The sequence below is a fragment of the Babylonia areolata genome, chromosome 23 (genome assembly GCF_041734735.1).
Source record: "Babylonia areolata isolate BAREFJ2019XMU chromosome 23, ASM4173473v1, whole genome shotgun sequence".
Taxonomy (NCBI): Eukaryota; Metazoa; Mollusca; class Gastropoda; order Neogastropoda; family Buccinidae; genus Babylonia; species Babylonia areolata.
In genome coordinates, this window is record NC_134898.1 from 17,358,043 (window position 1) to 17,377,178 (window position 19,136).

The window sequence follows — 19,136 nt, forward strand, 5'->3', positions numbered from 1 at the left end:
TCAATGTCAGTGCAAAGTGTGGGGATGATTCTTGATTGAATCTTTAGGGCTGTTTGAGACCTGCTCCAGCCAGTGGTTCTGACATCAATGTCAGTCAAAAGTGTGGGGATGATTATTTACACCAATGAACTGTGTCACTCTGGCCTTCCAAGCTGTGATAAAAATTCTTTGTCAAAACATGATGACTTTTCATAAAACAAACTGCACACACAAAATAAACACACTATGGTGTTAACTCTTTATGCACATGCAACTCTATGCATACAACACACAATCACAACGTTAACTCTTTATTCATTTCAGAACACTCAACGCAATCATTCAGTATCGGTTTCTATGGAAACACGTCAACCAAACTGTACCGTGAGTTTGTTAAAAAAACAGCAACTATGATGTCATTTACTTTCATTCTCACACTTTGTACACATGTTCTTCCATTGTGTGTGTGAATGAGCATGTTACAAAAAAAAAAAATACAGATGTGCCATCCAAGACAGGAGTCACTGGTCACCCTGCAGTACTGTTTGGTGTTGATGGCCATCAGAAACAGCCCAGCACAGAGTAAAGTGTCACCACAAAATGGTTCTGCATAATAATACACCAGCATCTGACTGACTTCTGCATTCAAAGAGAAACAGGATGGCGATACTGTTTCTACCATCAGTTTCCGATACACAGAATAAATGGAATACAAAGTTCACAGTGTAAGACGTAAACGATAAATAAACATTCAGTGCACCTCAAGGTTTCTCATTATATATAAAAATAAACCTCTACTACCATCTTTCTTAATTTAGTAAACATTCCGATTTCTTCAGTTTCTTCCCTTAATGAATGATGATGGCAGCATATAAATGACACACAGTCACATTTGTATGTACTAGCAAGTGAAAAATATGGTCTGTGTTAAGTTTTTCTATATGTCATTGAGTGTTTCATTATCTTCATTTTTTTTCAAATACACAATTAAAACAGTTCAGTTCAGTTTCTTAAGGAGGCGTCACTGTGTTTCCACAAATCCATATACGCTACACCACATCTGCTAAGCAGATACCTGACCAGCAGTGTAACCCAACACGCTTAGTCAGACCTTAAGGAAAATAAAAAACAAACAAACAAACAAAACAAATAAATAAATAATAATAATAAAAGGTAAAACAGTCACACTTGTAAAGAAGCAGGATGGGACTGAAGCCTTGTACAAGCAGTCCTCTGCTCCAGCACTGTTTCCAATAAAAATGATAAACATCCCCATCCCTCAACCCCCATCTCTCAACCCACTACCCCTCTTTCCCCTCCACTGTGATTTTTCATGTTGAAATCAAAATAAACCACTGAACAAAAATACAAAACAAATTCAAACCTCCCAGCATTTTGTTTGGCTCAAAACAAGGCTGACTGTGGTCATTTAGCAATCACACTGTCAGACAGCAGCATTCAGCGTTGCCAGTCACTCCACTGCCCTCAGTGTCAGATATACAGGTTCACTACACTCACACCAGCACAGGATGACAAAACATCCCCTGACCCCATGTTCAAAAGGTCAGCCTGTGTGACACTGCCTCAGCCGGAAGGAATAGTCAGCTGCCTGACCCAGGACACACAGCACACCACTCGCTGCCTTCACCTTCAGCTGGGCGGGTCATCACCGAGCTGCTTCTTGCTCCAGGCTGTCTGTTGCAGATGACACAGTGCTGTCAGGGAAGTGCAGTTTCTCAAAAACCTCCAGCCTGACAGGCAGGTGCTTGGAGATCTCACTGGCGTCTGTCAGCACATGAGGGGGGACCTGAAACAAACATGACGACTGAAGGTGGAGCATCATCCGTGTTTCCCTAGATACCTCCACTGACTACACTCTGGTCTATGTCTGTGTGTCTGTTGTGACCTGAAACAACATGACAACTGAAGGTGGAGCATCATCCGTGTTTCCCTAGATACCTCCACTGATTACACTCTGGTCTGATGTCTGTGTATCTGTTGTGAAACAACATGACGACTGAACATGGAGCATCATCCATGTTTCCCTAGATACCTCCATTGACTACACTCTGATCTGATGTCTGTGTGTCTGTTGTGACCTGAAACAACAAGACGACTGAACGTGGAGCATCATCCGTGTTTCCCTAGATACCTCCATTGACTGCACTCTGGTCTGATGTCTGTGTGTCTGTTGTGACCTGAAACAACATGACGACTGAATGTGGAACATCATCCATGTTTCCCTAGATACCTCCACTGACTACACTCTGGTCTGATGTCTGTGTGTCTGTTGTCACCTGAAACAACATGACGACTGAAGGTGGAGCATCATCCGTGTTTCCCTAGGTACCTCCACTGACTACACTCTGGTCTGATGTCTGTTGTGACCTGAAACAACATGACGACTGAACATGGAGCATCATCCGTGTTTCCCTAGATACCTCCATTGACTGCACTCTGGTCTGACCATTTGACCACACAACTCAAATCACATAGAAAATGATGACTTTGTTGAAACAAATGAAAGAGCACATAAATAAATTATGAAAATTGTCTTCTCATAAGGTGTTGTGAGCTCACCTTGCCTTTGGATTAAACATCATTCCCCCTGAAAATGGAGTATTACTGCCTACATGGCCTGGATAAAAACAGTCAAACACAAAAACCCCACTTGTGTATACGAGTGAATGTGGGAGTTGCAGCCCATAAACAAAGATAATAGTCATTGATGAAAAAGCATGTTAGACAAGAAAAACAAACAAAAAGCTTATAATGTCTTACCTTTATGTTTTCTGCAATTTCATCTCTGCTGGTGAATTCTCTGAGCAGGTAATTCCAGGCAGTCTGAAGAGGAAAACAGCAAACATGCACTGAAGCAGGTTGGAAACAAGATGGTCACACATCCACACAAGTTCATTACAAAGTGAGAAAAAAAAGTAATGCAGAGATGTTTAAGACAGTAATAATTTATTCTCAATCAAATACACCAGTCCTGATTCCCTTGTGTGTGTGTGTGTGTGCGTGTTTGTGTGCGTGCGCATGTTCTTTCTTTAACCTAAGATCTTTTCACTTGGTGATATTAGATGTGTCGTGTCATGTGTGTGTGTGTTTGTGTGTGTGCACATGTTCTTTCTTTAACCTAACATCTTTTCACTTAGTGATATTAGATGTGTCATGTGTGTGTGTGTGTGTGTGTGTGTGTGTGTGTTTTTCTTTCTTTTGTGTATTCTTTCTTTAATTTAATGTCTGATGGTGTACTGACCTTGTGGTGTATGGTGGTGTAATGATCTGGTGGTGAATGGTGGCTTACTGACCTGGTGGTGTACTAACCTCATAGTATATCCTGGTGTCGGAGATGCGCACGATGACCTGGTCGACGCGCATGAAGAATCGCAACAGGATGAAGAAACTTGACGGCATCACTCGCTGTCAACACACACACACACAGTCAGTATCACTCGCTGTCAACACACACAGAGTATCACTCGCTGTCAACACACACACACACACAGTCAGCATCACTCACTGTCAACACACACACACACAGTCAGTATCACTCGCTGTCAACACACACAGTATCACTCGCTGTCAACACACACAGAGTATCACTCGCTGTCAGTACACACACAGTCAGCATCACTCACTGTCAACACACACAGCATCACTCGCTGTCAACACACACAGTCAGCATCGCTCGCTGTCAACACACACACACAGTCAGCATCACTCGCTGTCAACACTCACACACAGTCAGCATCACTTGCTGTTAACACTCACACATAGCATCACTCACTGTCAACACACACACACACAGAGCATCACTCACTGTCAACACACATACAGAGTCAGTCACACACACCCCTGGCCACATCCTTCCATCCATTCCCTACCCCTCCACTCACACACCCAGAACACACTGTAGTGTACAGGCACATGACACTGTCTGCACATAACATATTGTCAACATACAGACATGACATGTCATCCACACACACAGGCAAATGACACACTGTCAACACACAATGAGACATGACACATTGTACACACAGAGTTGCCATGGGTGTCCATCTGACAAATGAGAAAAAGAGGAATAAGTATACACAAAATCAGACAAGCATATGACACATTTTCCATAGACAATCAGACATTGTCCACACACGAAACAAAATACAGGCATGAGACAAAGTGCCCACAATCATAGAGCACATTGTTCACACACATTCATACACAGATATACGACATTCTTCTGCACACACAACCAGACAGACATTGGAGACATAATCCTCACACAACCAGACCGACATAGGATACATTATCCACACAGACACACAGACATGAAACTTCGTTGTCACACATTCAGACACACATACATGACACACTGTCCCCACACAGACGCAGGAATACGACAAACTGTGTCAATTACTGCCACTCACTACAGAGGACCATTCAATGACATCCACTCACTGTGCAGGACCATTCAACAACATCCACTTACTACACAGGACCATTCAACAACATCCACTCATTACACAGGACCATTCAACAACATCCACTCACTACACAGGACCATTCAACAACATCCACTCACTACACAGGACTATTCAACGACATCCACTCACTACACAGGACCATTCAACAACATCCACTCACTACACAGGACTATTCAATGACATCCACTAACTACAGAGGACTATTCAAAGACATCCACTCACTACACAGGACTATTCAATGACATCCACTCACTACAGAGGACTATTCAACGACATCCACTCACTACACAGGACTATTCAATGACATTCACTCACTACAGAGGACTATTCAACGACATCCACTCACTACACAGGACCATTCAACGACATCCATTCACTGCACAGGACCATTCAACAACATCCACTCACTAGACAGGACCATTCAACAACATCCAATCACTACACAGGACCATTCAACGACATCCACTCACTACACAGGACTATTCAATGACATTCACTCACTACAGAGGACTATTCAACGACATCCACTCACTACACAGGACCATTCAACGACATCCACTCACTGCACAGGACCATTCAACAACATCCACTCACTACACAGGACCATTCAACGACATCCACTCACTACACAGGACCATTCAACAACATCCACTCACTGCACAGGACCATTCAACAACATCCACTCACTACACAGGACCATTCAACAACATCCAATCACTACACAGGACCATTCAACGACATCCACTCACCACACAGGACCATTCAACGACATCCACTCACTACACAGGACCATTCAACAACATCCACTCACTACACAGGACCATTCAACAACATCCACTCACTACACAGCACCATTCAACGACATCCGATCACTACACAGGACCAATCAACGACATCCACTCACTACACAGGACCATTCAACAACATCCACTCACTGCACAGGACCATTCAACAACATCCACTCACTACACAGGACCATTCAACAACATCCAATCACTACACAGGACCATTCAACGACATCCACTCACCACACAGGACCATTCAACGACATCCACTCACTACACAGGACCATTCAACAACATCCACTCACTACACAGCACCATTCAACGACATCCGATCACTACACAGGACCAATCAACGACATCCACTCACTACACAGGACCATTCAATGACATCCAATCACTACACAGCACCATTCAACAACATCCACTTATACACTGGAGCATTCAACGACATCCACTCACTACACAGGACCATTCAACAACATCCACTTATACACTGGAGCATTCAACGACATCCACTCACTACACAGGACCATTCAACAACATCCACTGACACCAACACCACACACTGCGTCAGTTACTGCCACTCACGATCTTCACGTTGAGGATGGAAGAGCCATTGTCAGAGAGTTCATCTTCAAACAGCATGACATCGTCATAGAAACAGATCCGCTCCCGCTGCTTCAGCTTCTCTATGTCAATGCGCTCATCTGTTGGGGTCACCTGCAATGAAATGCATCCTAAAAAAACACGTCACACCCTGTCTGCCAGGGTCACCTGCAAAGAAATGCATCCTAAAAAACCACATCACACCCTGTCTGCCAGGGTCACCTGCAAAGAAATGCATCCTAAAAAAACATGTCCCACCCTGTCTGCTGGGGTCGCCACCCTAAAAACACACGTCACACACTGTCTGTTGGGGTCACCATCCTAAAAACACATCACACCCTGTCTGTAGGGGTCACCATCCTAAAAACATGTCACACCCTGTCTGTTGGGTTCACCATCCTGAAAACACATCACTCCTGTCTGTTGGGGTCACCATCCTAAAAACACACATCACACCCTGTCTGTAGGGGTCACCATCCTAAAAACACATCACTCCTGTCTGTTGGGGTCACCATCCTAAAAACAAACATCACACCCTGTCTGTTGGGGTCACCATCCTAAAAACACACATCACACCCTGTCTGTAGGGGTCACCATCCTAAAAACACATCACACCCTGTCTGTTGGGGTCACCATCCTAAAAACACATCACACCCTATGTGTTAGAGTCACCATCCTAAAAACACACCACTCCTGTCTGTTGGGGTCACCATCCTAAAAACACACATCACACCCTGTCTGTAGGGGTCACCATCCTAAAAACACATCACTCCTGTCTGTTGGGGTCACCATCCTAAAATAGCATGTCACACCCTGTCCGTCGCACATCATGGCTTCACAACACACACAATGGCAAACTCAATACATCACAAAAGGCATTCAACACCATCACTTCAAATCATCAAAGTTAGCCTGAAGCATATAATTCAATTTGAGTGATATAACGTACATCTTCTGAGTATCATTTCAATCATAAATTGCAGTAGAAATCCTGTCTTCTCTCACAAAAGCTCACAGCATCACACAATCAGACAAGCAAAAACAAACAAACAAAAAAACAACAACAACCAAACAAACAAACAAAAGAGCTTTTTCAATATTCTATGGACTAAAACTAGTAAAAGGAACTATTAAAAGTGTGTCTGTAAATGCAAGCTACAATACGACAGGCATTTCTCAGAACTGACTGCAAGATTTATGTGAGATAAGTGTGTTGGTATAATGGCAAAGAACTTAACCAAAATCAATACTATTAATAATAGGGACACACATGTATACACACACACACACACACACACACACACACAAATATACAAAAATGTATGCATATACCTTAAACTAATTAAAATTATTCTGTAATTTCCAATATCGTCATGGGTTTGAAAAAACAACAACAGAGAGAGAGAGAAGCACAAGAATTTGACATACAGATTTCAGCCAGCTTACTTTGAACTGGGCGCCTGGCTGACCAAAGAGTGTCCCTTTGTAGTCTGTTGTGAATGTCCAGTCAAAGGGCTTGACCACATTCTTGATGTGTTCACATTCTGCTCTGCACACACACACACACACCACATCATGTTCAGTCACACACACACACACACACACACACACAACACACACACACCACATCATGTTCAGTCACACACACACACACACACACACACCACATCATGTTCAGTCACACACACACACACACACCACATCATGTTCAGTCACACACACACACATACACACACACACCACATCATGTTCAGTCACACACACACACACCACATCATGTTCAGTCACACACACACACACACACACACACACACACACACACACACACACACACATAAACAAGATGTTTAGTCAAACAAAATGGTTCATTTCTAAATACACTGTTTAAACAAAATTTTGTCTTTTAGTTTATAATAACAAAATAATCAAGCTTGTTTGTGATTATAGTTCACCCAATTACAGTGACTGAAGGAAATCAAGCTCATGCCAGTAAACCCGAATTTGAAGCTGACTTTATAAATTTCTTATATTTCTCCTTTTGAATAAACTGCCTTTTCAAACATTTACTAATATTTTCTTCAAATCATAAATGAACTTGTACTTTTACCCATTTCTAACTTGTTATCAACTTGCATTTCCAAGAATTGATATGCTAATGTATGGTCAGCTTTTATGCAGAACAGGAGTGAACATATTAACTTGGGATGAGAATGGTTATAACTCTGACAGACTATCGTTTAGTGAAGATGTTAACTTGGTACAAATATAACCATCATTCATGAATTCATCATTATCATATTGCAAAAACAAACAAACAAAAAAACCAATAATAATTAATAAATAAATACAAAAAAAAGGTCAGATATAAGCTGACCTGGGAGACAGGAAAAATCTCAATCCATAACCCACCATGTGCAGGGATCAAACTCAACAAGAAACCAGGGTGAGAATCCAGCCCACTAACTATTCTGCCACAGCACCCGTCTATCCTGCCCTCTGACCTTGCCTCTCTCCAGGCCTTGGAGGCCGCGACCTTGAGGGGGTCGTTGTGAGCGTCCACCAGCTTGAGGGCGTCCAGAGCAGAGAAGTACAGACCAAAGCCGCCCCGGTGCTTCAGCCGCAGCTCGTTGCCCGCAAACACCATCTCTGGAACCTGGGGCAGCTCCAGCTCCTCCTCAAACCTGCAGCCAGGTGTCACTCCGTGTTGGTGATAATGTAGTTTGATGTGTGCAGTCATTGTCCTTCTGTGCTAGTTAGTGTGTCCCTTCATGTTGGTAGTAAAGTAGTTTGATATGTACAGTCATTATCCTTCTGTGCGAGTTAATGTGTCACTCTGTGTTGGTGATAATGTAGTTTGATGTGTGCAGTCATTATCCTTCTTTGCTAGTTAATGTGTCACTCTGTGTTGGTGATAATGTAGTTTGATATGTACAGTCATTATCCTTCTGTGCGAGTTAATGTGTCCCTTCATGCTGGTGATAATGTAGTTTGATGTGTGCAGTCATTATCCTTCTGTGCTAGTTAATGTGTCACTCTGTGTTGGTGATAATGTAGTTTGATACAGTCATTATCATTCTATGCTAGTTAATGTTTCACTCCGTGTCAGTGATACTGTAGTTTAATACAGTCATTATCCTTCACTCTGTGTTGGTGATATTGTAGTTTGATATGTACAGTCAGTATCATAATTCTATACTAGTTAATGTTTCACTCCATGTCAGTGATATTGCAGTTTGATACTGTCATTATCATTCTATGCTTGTTCATGTTTCACTCCGTGTTAGTGATGTTGTACTTGTAGTTTAATACAGTCAGTATCCTTCACTTCGTGTTGGTGATACTGTAGTTTGATACAGTCAATATCCTTCTGTGGAAGTTAATGTGTCACTCTGTGTTAGTGAAATTGTATTCTGATGCAGTCATTATCCTAATTCTATGCTAGTTAATGTGTCACTCCGTGTTGGTGATACTGTAGTTTGATACAGTCAGTAACCTAATTCTACCCTAGTTAATGTTTAACTCCATATAAGTAAAAACAAAGTTTTTTATGACGAATCATTATCCTTCTATGCCAATGAATCTTCCTAATTCATCATTCCTTGAAGTCAATTTAATGTTTGAGGCTAAGATGGTCAGTGAATTGTTCGTTACGTTGTGTTGTTTTTATTTTTTATTCATGCTGAAGACATCAATTATTTCATAAATGCATATGACAGATGTTCTATGTTTTAAACTGTGATTCTGCTTTGTCTCTCTCTCTCTCTCTCACACACACACACACACACAAACCTGAATAAAGACACAGACACACACAGACCCTGTGGCCTCAGACCTGTCTCTCTCTGGCCCTTCTGACTCCAGGATGTGAGATCTGACAGTGGACACGGACCAAGGACCGAACTCCCCCTGCTGCACCACTGGACCCCTGCGCTGCTGTCCTGCACCGCGCACCGTCTGGGCCATGGTCCCTGCAGTCTGTAACACATGTAACAAGCATGGTCCCTGTGGTCTGTAACACATGTAACAAACATGGTCCCTGTGGTCTGTGACACACATGGTCCCTGTGGTCTGTAACACATGTAACAAACATGGTCCCTATGGTCTGTGACACACATGGTCCCTGTGGTCTGTAATACATGTAACAAGCATGGTCCCTGTGGTCTGTATCACACGTAACAAACATGGTCCCTGTTGTTTGTTACACATGCCTGTGGAAGTCACTCTGATCTGTAACACATGTAACAAATATAGTCCCTCCAATCTGTAACATATGCCTGTGGAAGTCCCTTTGATATAACACATGTAGCATGTGTGTGTGTGATTTGTAACATACAAACTATATGTGGTTCAGCTTGACAAATCTGTAACACCCACAGGACAAACATGGTTCTTGATGATCTGTAACACGTACAAGACAAATATAACTTCATTCTTAACATTAAACTTATTTCATGACACAATTTGACACATGCTCAGCAGAGTGTTTTAATCTCTTCACCTTTGAATCTATGTGGGTTTTTTTTTTATTGTCGTATGTTTCATTGTTTTGCATTGTGTGGAAGACGCTTGTACTGAACTGTATTTTACTGTTGCATTGTCATTCATTACATTTTGTCAAAACAGATTTCTCTTACAAATTCGGGCTGCTCTCTCCTGAGAGAGTGTGCCACTACAGTGAAGTACAATCTTTTTTCTCTTCTTTTTCTGCTTGCAAGTGTATTTCTTTTCCAATCAAAGAAGAATTTTTCTCTACAGAATTTTGCCAGGGGCAACCCTTTTGTTAATGTGGGTTCTTTTATGTGCGCTTACGTGACTAAGTGCATGCTACACACAAGACTTCGGTTTATCGTTTCATTTGAATGGCTAGCATCCAGACCACCGCTCAAGGTCTAATGAAGGAGAAAATTATGGCGAGTGTGAGATTCAAACCTGTGCAATTATATTCCCTTGCCCAGCTTTCTAGGCAGACGTGTTACCACTAGGCCACCACTGCTTGGGTTAAAATGCATCACTTTTTTTCATCTTGTCATTTGTTATCACCCAAATTTGATCTCCATCCTTAAGGTGAGTTCAGTACTATCCCTTTATTGAAATGGTTTCTGCTTATCTGTAATGTAAGACACACAAGATGTCACAATCTTTGCCTTTCTTGTTATTCCACTCACATCAGGGATATATATATATATATGTTGTAAACCAATGTTTTTACACAGTTCACAAATTTCTCTTTCGGCACAATACAAGCGTGTAAGATGCTAATGCAAACTATTCATTAACATCGTGGCATTAAATTTTCACAAACATAAACAATGTTGGCAGATTTCATGTAGTGTTTTCCTTTAACCTCAAAAGTAAATTTCTTTGTCCACACATGCAAATGACCATTTACTTACATAACAAAACTATGGCCACGCAGCATTTTTCTTTCATTAACAACAACAACAAAAACCCTTAGAGCATAACATGTTCATGGTGTTGGTACGGCAGACAATCAACACTTGGCTTTCCCCTTGAACCTGCATGCATGTGTCTGTCAGTTCATGAGTGTGTGTGACAAGTGTGCCCGTGATTGAGTGGGCGAAAAGGAAGCGACCCCTGCCGCGTTACGTACATTTTCAAAAGCTGGAAAACTGCACTAAATCACAGTCTGCTGGCCAACTCACATTGCCCTGCTACAACACGGCGTTGAGCAACACGAATGTAAATTGTTCCCGATTTGTCTGAAGTTCTCAAGTTTATCAAATGGTAGACGCCAAACCATTTGAGAATATGCAGAATCAGAATGCAAATAATTCCGATACTTGTTTTTAATGGACCATCGTAAACAAACTGCCGCTCTGTGTGTTTCTTTTTTTATGATGTGTTTAAAAACAAAGTAACAATTCGAAAGCAAACTAGTGGCACTCATGAACAAAGAATACTGTTTTTTTTGTGCACTGTTCAGATTGTAGGAACATCCGCAGTTGATAGTAGTGTCACATGTGTCACAGTTGCTGAAGTCGTCTGCTCACACCGTCCCTGATTGCTGCAGTTGAGTGATGGAAAAGTGAGGAGCAGATTTATCATCTTTATTATCTAACATTTCTCCAATTCACCCCGACGAAATCATTGTACTTGCAATTTCTCTTCTTCATTTTTTTCTTGACCTTTCAAATGCTGTGGTTGGTAACCATGCAAGCCACAGTGCGGGCAAGCACAGCTGCATTAAAACGACCGATTGGAAGAGTACTTTTTGTGTTTCAGTGAAAAAAAAGGGGGGGAGGGGGGGGGGATGTAAATGCACATATGTTTTTAATTTCTGACATTTTTGCTGATGCCAAGAGGGCATGCTATTTGTTTTTATTTTCAGATATCTTACTTTTAATTTTTATCATGTATTTATTTGCTTGTTTATTATTTTGGTCTTTGGATATGCATGTTTTTATGTGTGTGTTTTTTCATTAACCCATTTACTTCAGATTTTGTAAAACCAAAAAGGAAACAAGCAAACAAACATGAATAGCACAAAATTGTTCCATGATATTGATTGCATATTATGTCATTTGAGTTCCAGTGTAAATGCATGCTTAGTCTGGGATCCTCATACTCAACAGAACATTGACAGACTTGAGGCCATCCAGCAGAGAGCAGCCCACTTCATAATGAAGGGCTACAGACACACCTCCAGCCCCTCACACATGATAGAGGATCTTAAATGGCCTAGTCTTCAGGACAGGAAACGGACAGTGCACCTTGCCATGTTTCACAAAATCCACCACAACCTGGTCCACACTGACCACATCAAGAGCAAATTAGTTCCTGCTCCACCATGACAGTGACGTGGTCATAGCCAGCAATTCAAGCTCCCACAGTGGGGAACCCAGTACCTTCAGTTTTTGTTCCTTCCAAGTACCATCAGGGATTGGAACAGTTTACCTGATGTAGTGGAGGCCAAGACCACCGACACTTTCCTGTGAAGGGCCTCCTAATTTCAACTTCAGTAGGACAGCATTTTTTTGTTTTTTTGCCTGGGCCTGGGCTCCCCAGACTGAACCGGATGTGCTTGACAGTCGTGGTTCTGTTTTTTGTTTGTTTGTTGTTGTTGTTTTTATCAGACTCCCCCTCTACAAGTGACAGAATAATCAAATTGATGATTGTGGTTGCTAACAAGGGAGAAGAAGAAGAAGAAGACACTATACTGGTACCAACCTACTTACCTACATACAGGCTTACATACGTACATCAATACAAATGTATATATATGTATAAAAAAAAAACCCTGGAATTTATACGTTACTAATTATTGCTTTTAGAAATACACTGATCAAAATTGACCTTGTCTGTGAGTGTGTCCATCTGTGTCTGTGTCTTTTGTCTGTCTGCGTCTGTTATCCATCCATCTATATCTGTTATTCGTCCATCTATGTCTGTCTTTGTCTGTCTGTGTATCTTGCCTGTCTGTCTGCCTGTCTTTCACAAAAATGACACACTCCTTCACTAAAACCAGATACAGACCCAAAATTACAGACTACAGATAGCGCACTGGTTTGGTTTATCCTTTCTTTTAGCAATACCAGCTAACCAACCATCCATAACAGTGCGCACGCACGTGCACACACACACACACACACACACACACACACACACACACACACTATTGGGACTACAAGTGATATATTTATTACAAATAGTATGGAAGAGATGTCCTTGTTAACTTCATCAAACCGAACATTTTTGTTTATTTCATGAGGAAAGGGTTAAACAGCTATTTCATGAGGAAAGGGTTAAACAGCATGTATGTTTGTTTGTTTTTTCCCAGAGAGCCAAGGTCAGGAATGTCAGTTGAAGACATCAGCATTGCCAACATCACCAGGCTGTTGGATGACATCAAACTCCATGTCAACACAGACATCTTCAAATGTCACTTACAGAAGTGCTCCAGGGGCAGACTGGAATCCTGGACAGATGACAACAACTTGGACCTTCTGCACCACGCAGTCCTGGAGAAGAACTTTGTGGTGGTGGGCCTATTCTTTGCCATGGGCTACTTCAAGCCGCCCCACCAGGTGGCTATATCCTGGACCTACGTCCATGTGGCGGCCATCCTGGGACAGAGGACCATCGTGTCCATGCTGCTGCAGGAGAGACCCTTCGACAACAGGAAAGTGGTGCTGGACTGGGACCTCTTTCACCACGTCATCTCCCCCAAACTGGACATCAGCCAGGTCACTGCCTCCATCGTGCCCACAGAGGACAAGGAGAAGCAGTTTGCTTTTCTGCCCCTGGACCTGGCGGCACGCTATGGCCATGCCCCCTGCGTCAAAACCATCCTGGACTTCCACATCTTCCAATCCCAGCAGTCCCAGGGCCCATCCAGAAGGGCCTCCCTGGCAAATATGGGTCATATGAACATGGCCTGTACACTGGACTCCCCCTTCGCTCTGAGGATTCTGCTGACAGACCACCCTGAAACAGAAGACGTCAAGAATGCCTTGGATGTGGCACTCAAGATGGCCAAACCTGAGTGTGTTGATGCCTTGCTTCGTTTTGGTGTGGACACCAAGTTGTTATTTGGTGGAATGAACCTGTTTCATGTTCTGTATGCTTACAGCAAGTCTTTCGAGGAGTATTGGTTTGAATCCTTTGTCACAGTGACTTCAGTCCTGCTTCGCCATCATCAAGATGTCAATGCCTGCCGACCTTCTCGCACTTTTCCCCTGTACAGTTTGTTGCGATGCACACGCATTTCCTGCATTGAAACGTCAGCACCGTTTGTGATGGCTGTGTTGCTGTTGTTACTGAAGGTAAAGTTCACATTGAATGGCTGCATTGCTTTTGTTACTGTTGGTAAAGTTTACATTAACCAGTTGAGTGCCAATAAGACGACAGCTGACGTCCTGCAAAAAGTGTTTCCACAGTGCCTATAAGACATCCACTGACATCCTGCATATGTTCTGATTTTTCCTTCATTGGAGATTGGTTCAGTGCATATAGTGGAGTGATGGCCTTGAGGTAACACGCCTGCCTAGGAAGCAAGAGAATCTGAGCGCGCTGGTTCAAATCATGGCTCAGCCCCCAATATTTTCTCCCCCTCCACTAGACCTTGAGTGGTGGTCTGGACGCTAGTCATTCAGATGAAATGATAAACCAAGGTCCCATGTGCAGTATGCACTTAGCGCAGGTAAAAGAACCCATGGCAACAAAAGGGTTGTTCCTGGCAAAATTATGTAGAAAAATCCACTTCGATAGGAAAAACAAATAAAACTGCACGCAGGAAAAAGTAAAAAAAAAAAAGAAAAAAAAAAAGGGTGGTGCTGTAGTGTAGTGATGCGCTCTCCCTGGGGAGAGCATCCCGAATTTCACACAGAGGAATCTGTTGTGATAAAAAAGAAATACAAATATAAACAGACTGAATGGTCTGTTTGATGTGCCTGGATTATAAAAGTACTATTTAGATGAGCATACATGTGGTTGAAGACCCCTTTCTGCTTGATCATGATTTGGTAACTGGACCACATGGAACGCATGTGGAAAGGGGGTTGCATCATATGCACAAAAAAAGGCATTGAAAACTTTGTCCAGTAAAGAAAGTGGTCCCAGTCAGCAAATTTACACAATTTTGAAAGCTGTCCTTATGATTGTGGATAGCTACTGCGATGGAGAAGGATCTCTCTTGTCTGATGATTGGTTTGAACATGAAGGTGAATGACAATGACAATGACAATGATGAGACTGACAGTCCATTTGATGGTAAATCAGTCTATCCAGTCAGACAGTGATTTTGAGCAGGTGGCTATAACTGACAGAATATGTGCAGTGAAATGTTGGAAGAGGGGGAGAAGAGGGAGCAACACACCCAAAGAGGCATCCATGAAGTGGGTGATACTTGACTGTGTGGTCCCAGTCTTCCCATTTAAGCCCATTGCTCACTCAACTCTGGGTAGGAGCCAGATATGTGCTGAAAAAAAACAACCTACTGTGCTGGGAACTGAACCTTTGTACTCCCAGCCATCAGTCCACAGTTAGATAACTTTTGTTACAGCAGGAAATGTTGTAGTTAAAGGGCTCCTTGCTTTTGTTACTGAAAAAAAATAGAAGTTTACAATTAAGTTACTTTTTTATTTGCAGAAAAGGTTACAGTTAAATGACTGCATTGCTTCTGTTACTACAGGTAAAATATAGTGGTATGGCTGTTGATGTCTTCAAGAAACATTGACAGTGTTCTGTTGGATTGGTGTTGATGATGATGATGATGATATGGATATTTATATAGCACCTATCCTCAGTCAGAGAACAAGCTCAAAGTGCTTTACAAACACGAGGCTGCCTTCCTGGGTAGAGCCAACTGACGGCTGCCATTTGGGCGCTCATCATTCGTTTCCTGTGTCATTCAATCAGGTTTCAGTCATGCACACATACACTCATACATACATGCAACATTTTATGTGTATGACCATTTGTTTATTCACCCCGCCATGTAGGCAGCTGTACTCCGTTTTCGGGGGTGAATGCTGGATATGTTCTTACTTCCATAACCCACTGAACACTGACAGGATCTTTAACGTGCGTATTTGATCTTCTGTGTGCGTATACACATGAAGGGGGTTCAGGCACTAACAGGTCTGCACAAATGATGACCTGGGAGATAGGAAAAATCCCCACCCTTTACCCACCGGGCGCCGTTACTGAGATTCCAACCCGGACCCTCAGATTCAAAGTCCAATGCTTTAACCACTCGGCTATTGTGCCTGTTGGTGCTTCACTGGTGTGTGGTGTGTGACTGTGTGATGATGTGTGGTGTGTGATGTGTGGCGAGTGGTGTGCGGTGTGTGGTTTGTGGTGTGTGACTTGTGAGGTGTGCGAGATGTGTGGTATGTGACGTGTGTGCTGTGTGATGTATGGTGTGTGAAGATGTGTGGCATGTGATATGTGTGGTGTGTAACTGTGTGCTGTGTAATGTAGGGTGTGTGAAGATGTGTTGTATGTGATATGTGTGGTGTGTGACGTGTGGTATGTGACATGTGTGCTGTGATGTATGGTGTGTGAAGATGTGTGGTATGTGATATGTGTGGTGTGTGACTGTGTGGTATGTGAAGATGTGTGGTATGTGATGATGTGGTATGTGATATGTGGTGCGTGACTGTGTGACTCTGTGCTGTGTGGTATGTGAAGATGTGTGGCATGTGATGATGTGGTATGTGTGACTGTGTGCTGTGTGGTATGTGAAGATGTGTGGTGTGTGATGATGTGTGGTGTGTGCTACACAGGCAGGAGCAGACCCTAACTTTGACGAGGTGTTAGTGGAGGAGGCGGTGAGGGACAGGGAACACCACACAGCCTTTGGTCGCAAGCCCTACCCCTCCGCTCTGCACTGTGTGCTGGATGCTGCCTTCAACCTCATGGAAGAGGTCAGCTCACCTTGAGGCCACAGCATGGGTCAGGCCGCTTGGTTCCTTCCTTCCATTGTCTGGACAGTAGAGTAACCTCATTCATAAACACAAACACGAGTCATGTACTAAGACAACTTTTTTCTGTTATGGAAAAAATAATGTTTGAGTCTGTCGGAAAATTGTGCATTGTACAACCCCCCCCCCAAAAAAAACAAAAAAAAAAAAAAAAAAACTCTAATAATTTGAAAATGTTTGTGTTGTGGCAGGTGTCTGACGCAGAACATGTCAGGAAGTATGTGTACAAATGTTGTGAGCTGCTGTTGCGGCATGGGGCTGATCCTTCCTACGTGGGCAAGTACCCTGATGTGCACAGCGAGGGCGTGGAGAGAGAGGGCAGCGCTTTACACATGCTGTGTGACGTCACTCCACGACTGGGTCGTGTGGATGGCTCACTGCTGCTGCTGCTGCTGCGTCACGGCGCCGATCCTGATGCCTGTGTGGATGGCCGCTACCCTCTGATGGCCTACCTTGATGCCGCCTGTCCTGCACCCCCCTCCCCTTCCCCACCCGACAGACCAACACTTCGGGACACCTCACCTCCCCGACGGAGCGTTGCTGGGGGTCAGAGGTCGGAGGAGGAAAGCGTGTCTGAGTTGGCGGCGGACGTGCGGAGAATGTGTCGCATGGTGGGCTTTATGTCGCACACAGCCCAGCACCACTGCGCCACACTGCTGCGCTCAAGACTGGTGGCGCCACCTGGCCAGCAGAGGCCCTGGTCTGAGGGCCTGAAAGTGGCGCTGAGGGAGGTGGAGAAGTACACCACCTGTGTGCCCTCACTGCGCCGCTGCTGTGCCGTCTGTGTGTGGTGTCAGTGCCGACGTCATGTCGGCAACCTGTATAAGCTTCCTATCCCAATGCCATTAGTCAATGTTGTCATGGATTATGTGTGATGTCACTGGGGGACCATCAGTGTCATGGATTATGTGTGATGTCACTGGGGAACATCACTGTCACGGATTATGTGTGATGTCATGGATTATGTGCGATGTCGCTGGGGACCATCACTGTCACGGATTATGTGTGATGTCATGGATTATGTGTGATGTCACTGGGGGGCCATCAGTGTCATGGATTATGTGTGATGTGGGTCATGCTGTGCCTCGTGGGGGACCCCTGTAGCAGTGTGAAGTGTTTCTAGATATCAGTATCATTTTACGCCATATATTTCAATGCGGAAAGCATTACAGGTTTGTATTTTCAGTGTATGTTTTATGTTTGTATTATGAGCAGCATCACATGACCACATGGGAATTTCTCTTCAGACAAATGAAGTTGGCTTGACTTGACTTGACTTGACAAAGGGGAGGGAGATGGGACAGAGATTACTGGACGCTCCACGAGTTGTATTTCATATGCATTACACCACACCACACCACACCACACCGTGCGACATTACAACATACCGATACTGTGCATGACACGACACCACACCACATTATATCATACCATACGCCACTCCACACCATACCACATCATACCATACATCACACATTATATCATACCATACATCACACATTATATCATACCATACTCCACACCACACCACACCACAGCATACCATACATCACACCACATCATATACCACACTCCACACCACATCACAGCATACCACACATCACACCACATTATATCATACCATACTCCACACCACACCACAGCATACCATACATCACACTACACCACATTATATCATACCATACGCCACACCACACCACAGCATACCATACATCACACCACATTATATCATACCATACGCCACACCACACCATACATCACACTACACCACATTATATCATACCATACGCCACACCACACCACATTACATCACAACATACCACATCACAGCA

General features: G+C 43.3%; 2 protein-coding genes across 3 annotated transcripts; one reads left to right on the top strand and one right to left on the bottom strand.

The window, feature by feature from the left end:
- Window positions 1-277: 277 nt before the first annotated feature.
- On the bottom strand, window positions 278-11,611 carry LOC143297809 (TIP41-like protein). Of its 2 annotated transcripts, none has more exons than XM_076610316.1 (8): window positions 11,524-11,611; window positions 9,693-9,835; window positions 8,362-8,541; window positions 7,307-7,409; window positions 5,843-5,974; window positions 3,310-3,405; window positions 2,761-2,823; window positions 278-1,786 (listed from the first exon to the last, which is right to left on the bottom strand). In XM_076610316.1, the coding sequence occupies exons 2-8, from the start codon at window positions 9,821-9,823 to the stop codon at window positions 1,646-1,648; spliced, it is 846 nt and encodes a 281-aa protein (XP_076466431.1). In that variant the 5' UTR covers window positions 9,824-9,835; window positions 11,524-11,611; the 3' UTR covers window positions 278-1,645. The 2 variants fall into 2 exon arrangements, with proteins under 2 accessions (XP_076466431.1, XP_076466430.1); XM_076610315.1 differs by having other exon boundaries at window positions 11,472-11,609.
- A 106-nt stretch (window positions 11,612-11,717) lies between these two features.
- On the top strand, window positions 11,718-18,779 carry LOC143297825 (uncharacterized). Its single transcript, XM_076610334.1, has 4 exons — window positions 11,718-11,906; window positions 13,659-14,643; window positions 17,107-17,247; window positions 17,496-18,779. Exons 1-4 carry the CDS (start codon window positions 11,899-11,901, stop codon window positions 18,177-18,179), a joined length of 1,818 nt encoding a protein of 605 aa, XP_076466449.1. The 5' UTR covers window positions 11,718-11,898; the 3' UTR covers window positions 18,180-18,779.
- Window positions 18,780-19,136: the final 357 nt, after the last annotated feature.

Coding starts and splice junctions, on each gene's coding strand:
- LOC143297809 (XM_076610316.1), bottom strand. CDS start 9,823: ATGGCCCAGACGGTGCGCGGTGCAGGACAGCAGCGCAGGGGTCCAGTG. Junction 8,542..9,692: donor GAAGGGCCAGAGAGAGACAG/GTCTGAGGCCAC, acceptor ACCTGGCTGCAG/GTTTGAGGAGGAGCTGGAGC. Junction 3,406..5,842: donor CCATCCTCAACGTGAAGATC/GTGAGTGGCAGT, acceptor GTGTGTTGACAG/CGAGTGATGCCGTCAAGTTT.
- LOC143297825 (XM_076610334.1), top strand. Junction 14,644..17,106: donor TGTTGCTGTTGTTACTGAAG/GTAAAGTTCACA, acceptor TGTGCTACACAG/GCAGGAGCAGACCCTAACTT. Junction 17,248..17,495: donor CCTTCAACCTCATGGAAGAG/GTCAGCTCACCT, acceptor GTGTTGTGGCAG/GTGTCTGACGCAGAACATGT.